At 57.5% G+C, this 18,944-nt stretch overlaps 1 protein-coding gene across 3 annotated transcripts in view; it reads left to right on the plus strand.

Moving 5' to 3' along the window:
- The window catches only part of Tspan15 (tetraspanin 15), a 39,590-nt gene extending 30,940 nt beyond the window's left edge, over positions 1-8,650 (plus strand). For 2 of the 3 annotated variants that reach the window (XM_077105322.1, XM_077105320.1), the window contains 5 exons: positions 2,378-2,473; positions 4,599-4,715; positions 6,345-6,392; positions 7,328-7,444; positions 7,924-8,650. In XM_077105322.1, coding sequence (XP_076961437.1) covers positions 2,378-2,473; positions 4,599-4,715; positions 6,345-6,392; positions 7,328-7,444; positions 7,924-8,073 — 528 coding nt within the window. In that variant the 3' untranslated portion in view covers positions 8,074-8,650. The remainder of the gene's footprint in view (positions 1-2,377; positions 2,474-4,598; positions 4,716-6,344; positions 6,393-7,327; positions 7,445-7,923) is intronic. The other variant, XM_077105321.1, reaches the window with a different exon arrangement.
- Positions 8,651-18,944: the final 10,294 nt, after the last annotated feature.

Consider the following 18,944-nt stretch of genomic DNA (forward strand, 5'->3'; position numbering starts at 1 on the left):
CTAATCTCACGGCATCCTTATAAGCCAGAGGTGTTGGCCTCTAGATTTTGGAGGTGAGGAAATGAAGGCTTGCAAGTCACCGTGCCTGCCGTGGGGTGGCCGGGGCTGTCCCCTGGACCAGGAGGCTGGACGGTGGAGGCCCTGGACTTCGATCTTCAGATCTGGAAGGTTCCTTGAAGGCAGCCCACGGGTTGGCTTACAACCTCAGTGGGAGACTGAGGCTCAGAGAGGGGACGTGAGCTGGGAGGGGCCTGGAACCTGGCCCCGCTGTCCCTCCGTACCCCGTGGCCCCGCTGTCCCTCCGTACCCCGTGGCCCCGCTGTCCCTCCGTACCCCGTGGCCCCGCTGTCCCTCCGTACCCCGTGGCCCCGCTGTCCCTCCGTACCCCGTGGCCCCGCTGTCCCTCCGTACCCCGTGGCCCCGCTGTCCCTCCGTACCCCGTGGCCCCGCTGTCCCTCTGTACCCCGTGGCTCCTGCTGTCCCTCTGTACCCCGTGGCCCCTGCTGTCCCTCTGTACCCCGTGGCCACACTGTACCCCGTAGTCCCCGCTGTCCCTTTGTACCCCGTGGCCCTGCTGTCCCTCTGTACCCCGTGGTCCCTCTATCCCTCTGTACCCTGTGGCTCCCACTGTCCCTCTGTACCCCGTGGCCGCACTGTACCCCATAGTCCCCACTGTCCCTGTGTACCCTGTGGCCCTGCTGTCCCTCTATACCCCGTAGTCCCCGCTGTCCCTCTGTACCCCGTGGTCCCTCTATCCCTCTGTACCCTGTGGCTCCCACTGTCCCTCTGTACCCCGTGGCCACACTGTACCCCGTAGTCCCCGCTGTCCCTCTGTACCCCGTGGCCCTGCTGTCCCTCTGTACCCCGTGGCCCTGCTGTCCCTCTGTACCCCGTGGCCCTGCTGTCCCTCTGTACCCCGTGGTCCCTCTATCCCTCTGTACCCTGTGGCTCCCACTGTCCCTCTGTACCCCGTGGCCACACTGTACCCCGTAGTCCCCGCTGTCCCTCTGTACCCCGTGGCCCTGCTGTCCCTCTGTACCCCGTGGCCACACTGTACCCCGTAGTCCCTGCTGTCCCTCTGTACCCCGTGGCCCCGCTGTCCCTCTGTACCCCGTGGTCCCTCTATCCCTCTGTACCCTGTGGCTCCCACTGTCCCTCTGTACCCCGTGGCCCTTGCTGTCGCACTGTACCCTGTGGCCACACTGTACCCCATAGTCCCCACTGTCCCTGTGTACCCTGTGGCCCTGCTGTCCCTCTATACCCCGTAGTCCCCGCTGTCCCTCTGTACCCCGTGGTCCCTCTATCCCTCTGTACCCTGTGGCTCCCACTGTCCCTCTGTACCCCGTGGCCACACTGTACCCCGTAGTCCCCGCTGTCCCTCTGTACCCCGTGGCCCTGCTGTCCCTCTGTACCCCGTGGCCACACTGTACCCCGTAGTCCCTGCTGTCCCTCTGTACCCCGTGGCCCTGCTGTCCCTCTGTACCCCGTGGTCCCTCTATCCCTCTGTACCCTGTGGCTCCCACTGTCCCTCTGTACCCCGTGGCCCTTGCTGTCGCACTGTACCCTGTGGCCACACTGTACCCCATAGTCCCCACTGTCCCTGTGTACCCTGTGGCCCTGCTGTCCCTCTGTACCCCGTGGCCCTGCTGTCCCTCTGTACCCCGGGGCTCCTGCCCCGGGAATTGTCTGGCTCCTCTCTCTGGCACTAGGGCCAAGAATGCCCCTTTGTCCCCGGCCTCTGCCGTCCTCGCCTCAGTGCTGTGAAAGCTCTGATTGTCCCTGGAGCCCCTGGGGCCGGGCTGCCCACACTGCCACCCCCGCCCCGGCTGCTGTGGGCCCTTTGTGTCCCGGATCTCGGCACAACAGCCGGCTGTTGATCCAGAACGCCCAGCGTGACCGACCGGGAGGGGGGCATGCCAGCGCACTTCCCGGGAGGACTGTCCCTGCCCCGCTGGCCGTGGGCACCACAGAGAGGGAAGGAGGCCCAGGCGAGGGGATTCCAGGGTGGCCAGCCTGGTCAGCGACCCTGTGACTCCCTGCCCACCCTGCGCTCCCTGCTGGCCCCTTAGTGTCCACCTCTCTGAGGAGGATGGGGGCGGAGGGGAGGGGTTTGGAAGGCAGAGGAAGGTTCCAGCTCAGGTCTGTCCCTGGGCCATCAGAGAGCAAGGGGCTGGGGGCCAGCAGGCTCCGGCCCAGCTCGCCCGGCTGCTTCCCGGCCCAGTGCCTCCAAGCTGGCCCCGGCCTCTCGGGATGTCTCGGGACATTGCCCTGCTGGGACCTGGCCGGGGATCGGGCGCCCACTGGGCCTCGGGCACAGGGAGGGTGTGGGGACCGGGTGGACCTGGCCTGTGGCCTCCCTGTGACCCTCCTCTCACAGACCATCGACTTTCTGAACGACAACATCCGACGAGGGATCGAGAACTACTACGACGACCTCGACTTCAAGAACATCATGGACTTTGTTCAGAAGCAGGTGAGCCTCGGGGCTGGGCCACAGGGCACCTCGGGTCCTTTGTCCCCCCGACTCCCACCACAGTAGGGGCCCTGCTCCAGAGGGGAGGGGTGTCAGGGGTCAGGTGACGTATCCCCAAAGCAGGCGGCTGGCCAAGTTGGGAGGCGTGGCCACCAAGGAAGCCAGGGCCCAGCTCGCTCCCTCCTGACCCCGAGGACCGAGGACCGTATCCTACCTACGGGCCACCTGGCCGGGTCCTGGGTGACCCTCCTCTGCGGGATGAGGTAGCCTCCCCAGCCCAAGCCTCCTGGCTAAGTCCCCTGGCACCGGGAGCCCACCTGCTAAGGTCGGGACACCTGGGTGGCAGGACTCGGCACTGGCTCATTCCCCCAGGTCGGGCACAGAGCAACCCCGCCCCCCACCACGCGTCCCCCAGTGTGATGAGAATCCCGTGCCGTCTGGGGTCGCCATCCCCCCAGGCCCACCCGACTCTGTGGGTGGCGTGAAAGCAGTTGCAGGGCCGCCAGTGTCCCCAGGCGCTCCTGCACCTGTCTCCTTTGGTCCCGGTTCACGGTCCTCACCCCCTGGGCGCTGCCCTGAGGGTCACCCGACTTCTCTCAGGGACAGAGCCTGGCACCGCACGTTCCAGCAGCGAGGCCGTCCTCACACTCTCCGGGTTGAGGCCAGCAGAGTTTGAAGGCCGTAGGCCCACTCGGCCCTGGAGGCCTGTCCTGGGACGTGACCTTGGGGGTTGGGCTGGCCCTCGAGGACCGGCCTCTCAGCACACCCAGAGCCCCTGGCTCAGAGCTTCTCTGTGGTCAGAACAGGTGCAGCTTCTGGGAGCCCTTGCTGCCAGGACGTGCCTGCCAACGCCGGCCGGAGCGTCAAGTCAGACTCCAGGGAGAGCAAGATGTTTTTATTGGAACCAGCCTCTTGCTGGCACGGGGACTCCATCTCCTGGGTGGGGCAGGGCTGACCCAAGCTCACTGGGCCCCTGCTGTGCACAGCCTCTCTTGTGATCACAGCTTGGCTCTGCAAAGCTGCAGTTGCTCTTCCTGCTCTATAGAGGAGAATTTGAGCCCAGAGAGGCTGATTGACTTACGTGCAGTCACACAGCTGGGAGTGGCAGTATGAGGATTTGAACTCAGGCAAAGCAGATATCCCTTGAACTGCACAGAGACACTTACAGATCCAGAAAGCTGATGGCCTAAGAGGCACTATGGGGGCTCTGGAAGGGTGTCTGGTTTCTGTTTCTACCAGGACCTCCTACTGAAGCTCTCCCCAGAGATGCTCCACTGCTCCTGGACCTAATCCCAGCTCCCCACTTGCTCTGGCTGACGGGGCTTGGCGGTTCTTGCCTCCTCCTCATAACCTGCCACTCGCTCACTCTGTTCCAGACTCGCTGGCTTTTGTGACCACTGCTGAAGTACAGGCTCGTTTCTGCGCAGGGCCTTTGCACGTGTCAACGGGCTTGTCCTTATTTACTTTTCAGATGAAATGTCCCCTCCTCAGAATGGCCTTTGTGGACCTCCCACCTGTAGTCACCCACCCTGCTCCCCCCGCCCCCCCCTCTGTGTCCAGGGTGCACAGAGCCCCACCTGATCTTTTCACTTAGCACCTACTCTGTCTCCCTCGGTGCTTTTGCTCACCCCTTTCTGCCCAGAGCCCCGAACAGAACCTGGCTCCGCCCTGCGCTCCTCAGAGCTGCGCCTGCTGCCCACGGAGCTGGCTGCGGGGGAGGGCGTGGGGACTGACCCGAGGGAGAGCTGGGGCAGCTGCTCACACCCCAAGGCCAGTGGACGGGGACTTCCGCAGAATCATGGTCTCCGGTGCCGTGAAGGTCCTCCTCCAGCCCAGCGCCCGCATGGGGACATGGGGACTTGGGGACACAGGGACACAGGGATGGCGAAGTTGTCAAAGGGGGATTTTCCTTTGGTGCCCAGGTGCTGCCCTGACCTGGGGCACTCACTGCCTCCCGATGGCCGTGCTGCTCGGGGACAGCTCTGAGCCCACAGTGCACAGCCGATGCCCTCTAGGGCTCCCTGCCTCAGGGCGACCCCCGCGGTAGACCGCTGTCCCCTGGCCCCTTACGCCACCCGACCTGCTCGGCAGTGATGGCTCCCTGTCCCGCCTGTGTCCTCCTCAGTTCAAGTGCTGTGGCGGGGAGGACTACCGAGACTGGAGCAAGAACCAGTACCACGACTGTAGCGCCCCCGGGCCGCTGGCCTGCGGGGTGCCCTACACCTGCTGCTTCAGAAACACGGTAGCTGCTGGGGGGCACGGGAGCACCCCAGCTCAGATCCCGGGTCCGGGGTGGGGCGGTGATGGGGGCTGGAGGTGGGGGCCAGAGCCGAGCTTTCCTGAGCTCCAGGGGCTCCTGCAGGGGGAGGCCGGGGAGGGTGCCGCCTCGTGAGCCAGGTCAGCTGGCCTCTGCTGGGCACGAGCCCTTTGGTTGGGTGAATTCACTTTGCACTTAACAGCCTGTGGGCAGGCCCTGGGACTGTCCCCACTTTCCAGATGGGGAAACTGAGGCCCTGGAAGGTTGGGCGTCCTGTCCAGACTTGGCAGGGCTATAGGGTAAAATGCCCGCAGCTGTGCCCTGGAGAGCCGTGGGCAGGGACGGGGCAGGGGCAGCTTCCAGGCCGGGCAGCTGCTCCACGGTGCTAGCTGTTAGCGGCAGGAGGAGGGGGCCCTGGCGGGGGGTGTCTCCCGTGAACTTGGGCTTGAGGTTCTGGGAGTCGGCAGCAGCAGAGCTGGGGAGAAGCGGGTCTGGGGGTGTGAATGCCCGCTTCTGCCTCTCCCCGGCACACCCCTCTCAGCTGTCACCTCCTGAGTCCCCCGGGCTGCTGTCCTATGCAGTCACCGCCCGTCAGTCCTCGCGTGTAGCCAGTGTGCGCAGAGCTGCCTGGTTTCTGGGTCGGAATGAAGCAGACGGCGTGGCAATTACTCAAGCCACCAAGAGTCATGGAAAATTCCCCGCTGACACCTCCGCTCTGTGCCCGCGGGTTCTGTAAACGGAGCAGCGCGGGCGGGGGCCTCGCCCTGAGCCGGAGCCAGCAACAGTGCATCACCCTAAAAAAGGCCAGGCCAGGAGGGGAGCCGGCATGGCACGTCCAGCTGCCATTTTAGGGTAGATCTCTGGGCAGCGGGAGAGCCGCGGAGAGCGGGGTTTCCAGAGACCTGGAGAGGTTCGTCCAGCGCTCTCAAGTGGCAGAGAAGGAGCTGGATCCATTGAGGGTGATGCCGGAGGCCACAGTGGCCTCTCCTGGGTCACTCATGGCCCCTGGCCCCACAGCATTCACTTAGACACAGAGGGACACGCTGGACGGGCTGGGCCTGGGGACCCCCCCCCCCCCCGCATCAGGCAGGGCACAGGTGGTGACAGGAAATTCCCCTGCAGCCTGTGCCCTGGGGCCTGTCTGCAAGGGATGGGACAGGGCCTGGTCACAGCTTTCTCTGTGCCTGAGGTGACCAGCAGCCGGGAGTCCTGGGGACCACTCTTCCACAGCGCTCCCTGCTGCTGAGACAGGGGACGTGTGGCCAGTGGCCCAGGGAAGGGTGGGACCGAGCGGCAGGGTCCCAGCTGTGGCCTGAGGTGTCCCTCCATAGGAACCAGTGGAGCAGGAAGAGCCCGGTCCCAGCCTCTTCGAGGCGTGTGACCACAGTGGCTCTTGGGACAGCTGGGGATCCTGGGACAGCACCGCCTGGCTACTGCGGGTGGAGGGGACAGTTTAGGCACAGACTCAAGCCAGGCCACTTGGGCAGACCCTCGGCTCCCCCCTAGACGGCACAACTCTCTGGGCCTCAGTCCTTCCAGCTGTAAAATGGGTGGATTAAGGGTCTTAGTGTGCGCCCTGGAGGGTTACCTACCGGTCACACCTTTCTGTTTCAGACAGACGTTGTCAACACCATGTGCGGCTACAAAACCATCGACAAGGAGGTAATGTCTTTGAAATTCCTTTGTCCCAGAATTTGGCTCTTCCTGTCCCTCCCCCAGGTTAACAGAGCAGTTTCCAGAGGTGGGGCTCCTGCTGCAGTGACTCCCCACACTCCTGGCTGTGAGCCGGGGGACAGAGCCAGACACAGAAGGGCTCAGGGAGCCAAGTGTCCTCGCGTCCCTGGGTCTGGGAGAGGCCACCTGCCAGGGTTTGCTGAGCACCTAGTTCAGTCTTGTGCACATGAGAGACGGTGGCCCTTGCAGGCACCCCCTGTACACTGTGTCCCTGGCTCTGCCCCCTCCAGCCTGCTTCTGCCCTTGGAGTTGCCAGTTTGCAGACAGCTCACCTCTGCCTGAGACCCAGGAGGACAGTGAGCCCCTGGGGGTACCCCGGGGTCAGCTTCCTGAGCAGTGGGGGGTCCCTGCAGCAGCCGCCCTGTGGGAACACATTAGAAAGCGCATCATTTGGGAGCATTTCCGATTTGGGGGTTTGGATTAGGGATGTTCTACCTTTATAATCATTATTTGGTTTACATAGTAGTCATTCTAGAAGATTCCTTGTATATTAAAACCATGCCCCCCAAAAACCCCAAACACTTTTTTCTCCCTCCTACATACCTGGAGTTAGGCTTTTGGCTCAGGTGGCCGTAGACAGGCAGGGGTCCACCTGAAAGGCACGCGGGCCAGTGATTGTGGACTCGGGTTACCCTGAGCTCTGCGATCCTCCAGTACCCAGCCCCAATCATTTGGACACCAAGGTGCCACCGCCATGTCCCCAGTGCTCTACAGGGGAGTGGTACTAGGGAATCAGTGGTCTGTGGCCGTCTTCCCACGGTGCATGGGAGAAGCGGAGGCCCAGAGTGGCCAAAGGATTGACCTGGAGCTCTGGTGAGTGGCGGAGGGGACGTGCTGTGGGGCTGACAGCCTCCCCCCTGCAGCGCCTCAGCGTGCAGGACGTCATCTACGTGCGGGGCTGCACCAATGCTGTGCTCATCTGGTTCATGGATAACTACACCATCATGGCGGGCCTCCTGCTGGGCATCCTGCTCCCCCAGGTGGGAAACCCAGGGTCCCCTGTGCAGCCGGGTGATTGCAGGAGTAGCGCGGGAAAGGAGGGGGTGGGGGGGCTCTGGGAGGGCTGGAGGAGAGGCTGGGAGGCTGGAGCGGGGGGAGGTGCTTCACAGGCTCCGGCTCTCTGTGAGGGAGTGGGATGATCATTCCCATTTTACAGAGAAGGAAACTGAGGCTTGGCGAGGTGAAGTGACGTGTCTGAGCCCTGCTAGATGGGCCACGGCAGAGCTGGGTGGGGAGCAGGTTCCCAGCCTGCAGGGGCCCTGGCTGGGGAGACCCCGGAGGCCTCTGAGGTTTCTGGGGGGCCCCGGGAGGCCCAGGCTGGGGCTGCTGGGTCGTGGGGTGCAGGGAGGAGCTCCCGGGAGGGCTCCGCACGGGCTGCTCGTGTTTCTGGAGCCGGGACCTGCCAGGGAGGGCCACCTGGGGGCCGCGAGGCTCTGCCCACCCTGCCCCTTCTTCTCAGTTCTTGGGGGTGCTGCTGACGCTTCTGTACATCACCCGCGTGGAGGACATCATCATGGAGCATTCTGTCACCGACGGACTTCTGGGCCCAGATGCCAAGCTCAGCGCGGACACAGCGGGCACAGGCTGCTGCTTGTGCTACCCCAGTTAGGGCCGGGGCCTGGACACCAACTCCAGCAGGACCTGGCTGGGTGGCACCTCTCAGTCCACTATAGGGGCTGGACAGGACTGCACCACGGCCCTGTGCCCGGGTGGAGTGCCCCTGTGGGCGGCCTCTCCATGGCCACACACTCTGGGTTCCGTGCCCACCCCCTGCCAGCAGAGAGAACGTGGCGTCCCTGCTCCGGGTCTGGGCCAAGAGGGAAGGAGGAACTCGGGGCTCAGCTCGGGGCCCACTTCATTTCCGGCGGTGCCCTGGGCTTGTGGTCAGTAGGCCCCTTCAAGGGCAGTCTTGCTGGGATTTGTCAGTTTGGGGCGACAGTGGCGGGAGGGGCAGGGGGTAGCCCTCCCACGCCCCGGATCAGGTCGGGCCATTTCTCAGCCTCCGTAGGTGCCTTCAGCCCTCTGCAAGGGCAGCTGTTTTGCTGACCTGTTTTCTATGTGAGTTTTGTAACGTTCATGTTCTGGGCAGAGTTAACAGGACTTTCTGACTGTGCAGAGCCGGGCATTCTCCCGCTTTGGCTTCAAGTCAGTTCATTAATCAAACAATAAAGACACGTTTTTTTTTTTTTTTTTTGTCTTTCATTGCTGTTGTTTTGGTGGGGAGGGGAGGAGGAGGTGGGCTCTGCCTGGACTTGGAAGCCCCTCGTGGGGGCAAGGATAGAAGGAGGACCACCCAGGGGTGAAGATTTGGTAGTTTGAGACACAGAGGCCAGGGAACATCTCAGAGGGGAGGCAGAAAGACGACTACACCCATTTTACAGATTGGGAAACTGAGATTGGGTGAAGCATGGCATGCCGTCCCACGATGAGGAAGCAGGACAGTCAAGGGTCTGGGAGGAGCAGCGCCTTTAATCCCACCTGGGCCTTCACACACAGTTAAAGTTCAATTATGTTTCTCCCACTCTGCGGCTGATGCCAAGGAAAGCTTGGTGCCGATCGCCCCCTGCTGGAGAAGCCAGGGATTGCACACCCCAGTCCACCACTCTCCTGCCTGAGGCAGTTGTAGATTTCCAGGGAGGTTCTTGGTAGCCAGGGCCATGGAATAAAAGCAGACCTCACCAGGTGCCAGGAGCGGGTCTGGACGTTTTCTAAACACGGCCTCCTCACTGGTAGTTCTTGATGTCTCTGCTGTGTGGACGGGAAACTGAAGCAGGGCGGGGACGTCCCTTGCCAAGGCCTGTGGCTGGCCCTGCGGCCGCTGCTGCCTCCCTGGCTCCGTGTGCACCTGCCTCTGGGCGTGCACCGCCAGGTGTGGCTGGGCTGCCAGGTCCTGCCTCCCATGACGGAGCCGCTGCAGCCTCTGCTGGGCCTCTGGTCCCCGTGTTGACCCAGACACCAGGCCAGGGCAGGCTCTGGGTGACTGGTGGCCTCATAGCTCCAGCTGCACCCTGAGAATTCTCTCTGTGCCCATAAGAGAGAGGGTGAGTGCCTTTGGGGACAGCAAGATGGCAGAGGCCCTGAGGAGGGCTTGGGGCTGCTCTGGAGTCTGCTTGTGCAAGTCAGGTTAGGGCTGAGGACGGGCTCAGTGGAGACCCCCCTGTGCCTGAGGCCCTCGGGTCCTACCTGGCCCTGCAAATGACAATGATCATAATGATGTTACTCTGAAAGCTGGAGACCAGGGCACCTTGTATTTCCCTTTCCAGGGTCACTCTTTCCAACTGCCACTCCTGTGCTGTGGCGAGACCCCGCTCCTGCCCCTTTTTGTGCTCCAAGGTCACCGTCGTCACCTTGCCACCTTGTCTCACTGAGGAACGGCCCTCCAAACGGGTGCTTTTTCCAAACCCTAGCACACGAGGGAATGCCAGTGTTTGTGCCATCCACCATATACGTGAAAGCAGAGGAGATTTGTGGGTTTCAATTTTAGGGTTTTTGTTGTTGTTGTTGTTCTTAGAAGCAAAAAATGCATTAAGGAAAACTCACAGGACAAACACTCCAAAGACAACTGGAAGTTTTTTACCTGCTTACTTTTTTTATTTAACCTGTTTATTGAGGTACACTTGACAAAATAAATTGTTCATATTTAAAATGACAAACATAGTCAACGCAGTCAAGATAACCAGCATGTCCACCACCTCGAAGACCTCCTCCTGTCCCTTCAGAATCCTTTATCACCCTCCCCAGCCAGCATCTACTTTCTCCATTAATTACTTTGAATTTTCTATACTTTTATAAAAGTGGGTTCATACATGGCCGGGCGCGATGCTGCACACCTGTAATCCCAGTGACGCTGGAGGCTGAGGCAGGAGGATCGCGGATTCAAAGCCAGCCTCAGCAAAAGTGAGGCACTAAGCAACTCAGTGAGACCCTGTCTCTCTATAAAATACAAAAAAGGGCTGGGGATGTGGCTCAGTGGATAAACACCCCTACCTTCAATCCCTGGTACCAAGAAAAGAAGAAAAGTGGGTTTGTACAGTATGCACTCTTTTTTTTTTTTTTTCTGGCTTTCTTCATTTGACACAATTAAGATTCCTTCATTCTGTAGCATGTATCAGTAATTCCTTCTTGTGGGACTATGTAATCATCCCCTCCATCAAATGGAGTCAATTTAGCTCCTCACCAATTGATGGACAGTTATATTGCTTACAATTTTACTATTACTACAAATAAAGCTGGGCTGGGTTGTGGCTCAGCGGTAAAGCGCTCGCCCAGCAAGTGGGAGGCCCTGGGTTCGATCCTCAGCACCACATAAAAATAAATAAATAAAATGAAGATATTGTGTACATCTACAACTAAAAATAAAATATTTAAAAACAAACAAACAAAAAACTAAATAAAGTTGCCATGAACATTTGTGTACATGTCTTTATGAAAACATGCTTTTATTTCTCTCCAATAAACACCTAAGAGTGGAATGGCTGGATCACCCGATAAGTGTCTGTCTATTTAAGAAACTTCCTAACTGCTGTCCAACAGAGTGGCATGATTTTATGTCCCCACCTGCAGCTCCCAGAGTCCCAGTTCCTCTACACTTGCCAGCACTTGGCATGGTCAGTCTGAATTGGGGTCACTCTAATCGGTCCATGGTGATATTTCACTGGGGTGGTGAATTGCATTTCCTTAACAACTGTGCCCAGTATATTTTCATGGGTTTATTTGCTATCCATATAATTTCTTTGGTAAAGCATCTATTGAAAGCCTTTCAAAAATTATTTTGTTTTCATTTTATTGAGTTTTGCAAGTTCTTTTTTTTTTTTTTCTGGTACCAGGGATTGAACCCAGGGGCATTGAACCACTGAGCCACACCCCAGCCCCTTTTTTACTTTATTTAGAGACAGGGTCTGCGTTCCTGAGGGCTTCACTAAATTGCTGAGACTGGCTTTGAACTTGAGATCCTCCTGCTTTAGCCTTGCACGCCACTGGGATTCCAGGTGTGCAGGATGCAAGTTCTTTATCAAATATATATGATCTGCAAATATTTTCTCCCAGACTGTGGCTTGTTTTTTTCATTTTCTTAATGGTGTTTTTCAAAAAGGATAAGCTTTTTCTTTGTGAGGGGGGGTAGAGGGCGGGCACAGGGGTTTGAACCCAGAAGTGCTCTGCGACTGAGCTATGTATGTCCCCAGGCCTTTTTATTTTATATATAAATAAAGACAGGGTTTCACTCAGTTGCCCAGGTTGACCTTGAATTTGCGATCCTCCTGCCCCAGCCTCTCAAGTCTGGGTTACAGATGTGCTCCACTGTGCCCAGCAAAAGAAGCAGAAGTTTCTAACTTGATGAAATCCAGTTTACCAATCTTTCTTTTGGGGGCATCTTGTTTTTGGTGTGATAGCTAAGCAATCTTTGCCTAACTCAAGGTCACAGAGGTTTTCCCCTGCATTTTCTTTTAGCAGTTTAGAGTTATGTCAGTATATAAAATGATGATGTTTAAGTCAGTGGTTCATTTTGGGTTTGTGTTTTGAATGGTACAGAGTATGGCTCAGAGTTAACTTGTTTTGTGTGTGCAGACCCAATTGCTCCAGCGGGGCCTGGGGAGAGAGCCTATCTTCACTGAATTCCTTTGTGCCTTTGTTGGAAATTGATTGCCGGGTACTCGTGGCTGTATTTCTGGACTTTTCCATCCTGTTTCATTCCACGTTGGGTAGAAAGAGTGAGAGCAGACATCCGGCTCGTTTGTCATCTTAGAGGAAGCACGCATCCTGATCATCCACTCTAATGTCATAGATGGGTTTTTCACTGATGCATTTTATCCATTTCCAGTATTCTGGTATTTCTCATTTACTGAGAATCCTTATCAAGACTGGATGTTGGATTTTGTCAAATGCTTTTGTGCACCTTTCAAAATGTGTTACTCTGGTGGGTCCTACTGATCCATCTTCCGATGTTAAATCAGCGCTGTCTGTGTTCCTGGAATGGGCCCGAGTGTAGCTCAGTGAGGACCCTACCACCCTTTCAAGACATCATTAGATTTGATTCGCTAAAATTTTGTATGGAAATTCTGCACCTTTGTTCAGGAGGGCGGTGCTCTCACCGGGTCTCCTTCCGTTTTGCAGAGCTGCGCTGCCTTTGTAGAATTCCGTGGAAAGTATTCCTTCCTATTCGATTTTCTGAAAGCGTTCGTGTCGAACTGGAATTACTTCTTGCTTAGAAGTCTGATGGAATTCACCAACGAAGCCACCTGGGCCTGGAGTTTTCTTTGAAGGAAGATTTTCTAGCTTTGAATCCAATTTCCTTAGGGGACATAGTCAAGGCATTTGGGTCCTTTCTTTCTTCCTGAGAGCCTGCCCAGGTGAGTCCTTCAAGGACTCCATCCACTCATCCAGGTGGGCCCCTTCGGGGGACACAGATTGGTCGTAACATTTCCTTTTACCCTGGAATCTGCAGTCATGTCATTTCTCATTTTCCTGATGTTGGTCATTTTCTCTCTTTTCCCTGCTGAGTCTGGTTAGGAGGTTTTCATTTGTATGGATCTTCTCAAAGAACTAGCTGGACCCCATTGACAAGCTATGATTACTCCATGTTGAAACTAACGTAAAAGCACAGCTCTCCGGTCTCACCCCACCCCCCACTCCCTGTCACACACAGCAGACACTCTGAAAGGTTCCCACCCCATTCACTTTTTTTTTTTTTTTTTTTTTGGTATCAGGGATTGAATCCAGAGGTGCATATCCTCTGAGCCACATCCCAGCCCTATTTTGCATTTTATTTAGAGACAGGGTCTCACTGAGTTGCTCAGTGCCTCACTATTGCTGAGGCTGGCTTTGAATCCGCGATCCTCCTGCCTCAGCCTCCCCAGACTCTGGGATCATAGGCGTGCGCCACCACACCCAGCCTCATTCACTCTTGAGCCTCCCTGATTAGACCCTTGTCACCACACTGCTACCCAAACTGCCCTTAAGACGATCACAGGTGACATGCACCTTGCTAAGCCCAGTGTCCATGTGGCATCCTGACCTCCTGGACTTGCTGCAGCTGGCCCTGCTGGTCACGTCCCCTCTCTGAGACACCAGCCCTGCCGGGTGTTTCTTGCTTGTGCGTCCTCTCCTGCTGAGTCTCACCTGTCGGCTCCTCCTCTCCAGCCTCTCTGCATTGAGGGCCTCCTCTGCCTTTTCTTGGTGACCTCGTCCCACCTTTGAAAACCGTCTCTGAACCTGTGACTCCCACAGTGACCTCTGTCCCTTAGAGCAGGCTGACAACTCAGCACCTCTGGACATCCCACACCTGAGAGTTCAGGACTCCTTCCTGATGGTCCCTCCAAACGGCCCTCGGCAGCTCTTGTCCTGGGTCAGGGACAACTTCTCCAGCTCCACTTCCAGTTATTTAGGCCAAGACCCTTGGAGTCAGGCGTGGCCGTCCTGCCTGTCAATCAAACCCTGTTAGCTCCACCTTCGAGTCACCTGTAGGATTCCATCACCTCTGTTTCCGTCAGCTCTCACCTGGGTCAGACTCATGCCACCTGACTGGTCTCTTGCTGGCCCGTTTCCTACCCAGCAGCCACCGCGATCCAGTAAAAACGCCAGGTTAGATCTCCCTCCCTCTCTCCCTCTCTCCCTCAAAGCCCTCCATGGCTTCTCACCTCCCTCAGGGTGAAAGCTGAAGCCTTTGTCGTGTCTGGCACCTCAGATCCCCGGCTCTCGGTGCTCCAGCCACACTGGCCTCCCAACATCCCTGAACGCTCCAGACTTCGACACGTGCGGTTTCCTCAAAGCTGTTTTTTTTTTTTTTTTTCCCTTTTTGGTACTGCAAACACTCTTCCACTGAGTTACATCCCCAGCCTTTAAATTTTTATTTTTTATTTTGAGAAAGTGTCTCACTAAGTTGCCCAGGCTGGCCTCACACTTGCGATCCTCCTGCCTCAGCCTCCCGAGTAGCTGCACCATTGCACCTGGCCTCAGACTAGAGTCCTGTGCTCTCAGACATCATCTGGGCTGGCTCTCGATTTTGTCTGGCCATTGTCATCTCTTGGTGGGACCATCCTTGGCCACCCTCTGTGACACTGGTCATCTCTTTATTTTCATTGTGGCATTACATGACCTGCTGCAGGCCTTACTTGTGTTTATCTTCTGTCTCCACTGCTAGGGTGGTAGCTCCGTGGAGGGGGGACCCTTGGGTACTCTGTTCGCTACTCATCTGAGCCGGGGTTCTCCTAAGGCTGACCTGAGGCCAATGCTTCATGCAGGTGATTTACTGGGGATGGGATCCCAGGGAGCAGGAGTGAAGGACAAGGGGAAATGAAGGAAGGAAGGACACGCAGCTAATTTGAGAATGCCTTCTTGGGTCAGCCCCTGCAGCAGGGTGGCTCATTCCCGGCTGGCCCCTGAAAAGGATCAGGAGATGGGAAGGAACCGTCCACCCAGAGGATGAAAGAAGGGAGACATTTCTCCATCTGTTGCCACTAGCCAGTCCACATGGTCTCTACCTGCCATCCCAGCTACTCAGGAGGCTGAGGCAGGAGGATAGCTTAAGCCCAGAAGGTGGAGGCCGGCCTGGGCCACACAGCAAGAGCCGTGTCCTAGAGACAGGAGGGAGTACCCCACAGCCATGAACTCCCCTCCCTGGAGATTGCACATGCACGAGAGCCAAGCTGCTTACTGCGGCATTTCGAACCACACTTGGGGGAGCCCCAGAGCAGGAAGAGAGAGATGTGGGGCCGACTGGAGACGAGGCATGTCCCGATCTCACTGGAGGAGCTGGACTCTGCAGCCCTGGATGGAATAGGACACGAGGCTCAGAGGATTCAGGATGAAGCCTAGGGGTGTCTCATCCCCGCCGTATCCCTGCGCCTAGCCCAGTGCCTGACATACAGTGACAGATCAGAGTTAAATGACAGAAAACAGTGAACGAAGATGACACTATCTGCGGGGAAAATAAGCCCCAAGTAGCCCCTGACCGCTGGGCCAGCCCCTAGATTTGTTCCCGATGGCTGAGGGCGGACAGGGTCAGTGCTCCAGGTAGTGGATTCCAGGTAGTGCTGGGTGGTACAGTGACCCTGGGGTGCTCACGGACTCTGTCCTCCCGATCTTTGGGGAACACCCATTTTGGGGGTGACCCCTCGGTACCATCCCACAGCCTATCAGGTCACAGCTGCCTCCGTCCACCCTTGGTGTGCTCAGGGGCTCTGTATTCGTCTGTTTTCTCCCATAATGGTCCAGAATCACTGGGTTCTGGGAAAGGGGTCTGTGCAGCGGAAGGGCTGAGGACTGTGCCCAGGGTCCCCTCTGCTAAGTGGTACAACCAGGGTTTGGACAAACGTCTCATTCCAAGGCCTTGCTCCCCCACGTTGACCTGTCCACAGCCTCACCTGGGCATCTGCTCCAGCCAGCGGGTCCCCAGGCCAACCCAGCTCATTCTTGGCTCACATGGTTCATTTCACCAGAAAAGATCCAGCCACCGGCCCTTTCACAGTCCCCATCCCCATCCCCCCTGAGTCTCACTTCAAGTATACCTGCGAAGGCCCTTATTTTAGACTCACCCATTTTGCAGAGGAGGGAAAGGGAGGCCAGACTAGTTTAGTAAGTGGTATATCAATAGACTCCGCCACAATCCTGGACTCTTCAGAGCCTTTGCCTAGACTGTATTCTTATGTGGCTTTGGAGGCACTAAAAAATATGGGACTGCTGGCTCTGGCTTGGGGCCCTTGAGGGAGGCTGAGTTGCTCCTTGAGGACCCAGGAGGACAGAAGGCACAAGTATGGAGTGGACATGGCAGCAGGGTGCCACTAGATGGCGCTGCCCACCCGCTGCTCAGAGCCCAGCACCCAGCGACTCCTCTTCACCCCCCTAAACCCTGGGGTGGTAGAAAGTGTGCCCCACCCCTAACCCAGAAGAGCAGACTGCAGGGGGAGGGAGCCTAAAAGCATCATAGGTACCTGCATATATACAGCAGATGCTTAATAAATGCTGGTGAATGACTGGAGGAACGTTCTGTGAAGTAGACACGGATGAAAATTGTCCAAACCCATTTTATGGACCAGGAAACTGAAGCTGAGCCCGGACAATAGTCGTAGCAACCCAGGTCACCATTATTGGCTACTTTTAGGTCACTAGGTCCCAGACACTGTGCCAAGCACACTTTATTCTCATTCTAGTCTTTGGGGCAATGAGACAGATGCTTCGCTGCCCCCTCCCACCCTCCATTTGTAGTTGGGGACCTAGGGACTTAGGCCAGTCATACAGTTAGGAGACCAATCCAAAGACCCAGGCCCTGAACCACTCTGCCCGCATCTGAGTGACAGCAGGCTCAAGGCCACCTATTGGCCCAGTGCTGCCTCCCTGCCCCACCCCCAACAGGACCCCAGATGAAGTCCCCCTCAGCCAGCACGGCTCAGCTCCAGGCATCAAGGGACCAGCAGAGGGGGTCCTCCAGACAGCGTGGAGGGGCTGGATGAGGCCGGGAGAGTGGCTGGGGCTTGGATGCCAGAGAGTACAGGGGAGGGCACCTGGCTCTGGAGGATGGCCACTGGCCTCCAACAGGAGGATGAGAGTCTTCCCCAGGTCTGTCTCTGACCACCGCGTGAACTGGGCAGTCCGTGCTGCTAGGTAGCAGCAGGGGCCTGGTGATCACTGAATTTGTTCCATACTGTTCTGCTTTGCGTGTGTCGGGTCAAGCACCCCTGCTGCTGGGCAGGGTTTTGATGTGCTCTGGGTGCTGCTGTCTCCCCGGGGCCAGGAGCATGCGGTGCTCAGTGAGCAGGCTCCGGCTGAGGGGCTAGGACTGGCCTGGGGTTCGTGGTACCTGTCTGGCCAGGGACTGAGTCCCATCCCCAAGCCCCAGAAGGCCGGCTGGACGTGCTGGCCTGCCTGAAGGCAGTCATCCTGCTCAGATCTGGGCTCCTCTCTGGGCCTCTGTCTCCTGGAGACAAGAAGGAGCATCCGGGGTTTCCAGGCGTGTTGGCTCAGAGCGTGGCTGTGCCAGATGTGAGGATGGCCTTTAATGCCACCAGGGACCCTGCTGATGGCTGCACTGTCTCCTTCCTCCCCTGCTCCTCTCTCCTCCCCTTTATCTGCCAGAGTAAGTCTGCCCTGGCTGGGGCGTCCAGCGAAGGTCCAGAGAGGTCACACCCATGGACTTCAGTGGGCCAAGCCGGGGCTGGGGCAGCTTCGGGCAAAGACCAGACTGAGGCACTGGTGGCCGGTGGCAAGGGGCAGGGTCTTCCGCTGGCCCCAGCTGCCCTGCGCTGACTTGGACTTGCCGGAGCTGGGAGCAAGGTGCTGGAGGTCTCCTCAGGACAATCTGGACCCTTCCGGCAGCCAGAGTGGGTCTCAGAAACCGACTCCAATGAGAAAAGCCACACAGTCGAGAGAGAGAGAGAGAGAGAGAGAGAGAGAGAGAGAGAGAGAGTGTGTGTGTGTGTGTGTGTGCTGGGAGCAGGAAGGCAGATCCCGGCTTAGACTAGTAGAGCCACCCACAGCATCCTGATTCCTGTTCCCTGGTCTCACACCCAGGAGAACCAACATGTGCAGAAGGTCTCCCAGGCGTCAACTAAGAGCCACCCCCCACCCCCACCTTGAATCACATCTTAGAGTCAATCACCTCCGTTCATGCCTCACCAGACACATAGTAGTAGCTCAATAAGTATGTGTCAAGTGAATACATGCCTCAGGTCATAACCTTCCTCAGCAATCGATCTTTCTGGCAACGTTGGACAGTTTGGACTTCAGGCTCCATGAAAGGTGCACTGCTTCTATTAAATGAGGGCTGCGGTTGATTAAAATCGGTGTAGGGACAGTACATAGCAGACTAGAACATGTAACATGAAATGCAAAACACGGGTCCTGATGGAGAACGTTCCCAGGATGCAAAGGAACAGGACAAAGGACGGAGCATCCCTGGGAACAGATAAGAACAGGGCCACAGGAGTCTTGCTGAGTGACAGGTGCTCACTGTCCCCCGCCAGGCACGCGCCACCGAATAAAGAAGTCAGAGGCGAGAATCTAAGTTGTCTCAGAAGTGAGTCTTTGCCTGAGAAAAGAAAAAGACCCAGTAAAGTCCCAAGGCCCGTTCCCCCACCTTCTTCAGTCTCATGGAGAGAGCCACATGTCCCCGGGCTCCTGGGGAAAGGGAGCCGCACCCCAGGCCCGGGGCATTGGCTTTAGATCTCAGCTTCTCAGGGTCCACTCCCGGCCATGGGGGAGGCCCTCGAGACCCTCACGCCAGGCCCTGGAAGACGGCCAAGAGCGTGTCCCAAGTGGTGCCCCCCATGACGATGGCAAACGGGAGCAGTCCCAAGGACAGAAAGAGCTGCGGGCAGCTGGATGGTGTGTCCTGCTGGGGATGTCTAAGTGAGGGAGCGAAGCCTTCAGCGCCAAGCTCAGGACCCAACGTTGAGTGGGGGAGGTCGGTGGGTGCAAAGTGACACGCAGGTCATAGCCACAAATACAGAAATGATATGTCACCTATGCATGATTCTAGAAGAAGGAAAG

Source organism: Callospermophilus lateralis, chromosome 15 (assembly GCF_048772815.1).
Source record: "Callospermophilus lateralis isolate mCalLat2 chromosome 15, mCalLat2.hap1, whole genome shotgun sequence".
NCBI classification, from domain to species: domain Eukaryota; kingdom Metazoa; phylum Chordata; class Mammalia; order Rodentia; family Sciuridae; genus Callospermophilus; species Callospermophilus lateralis.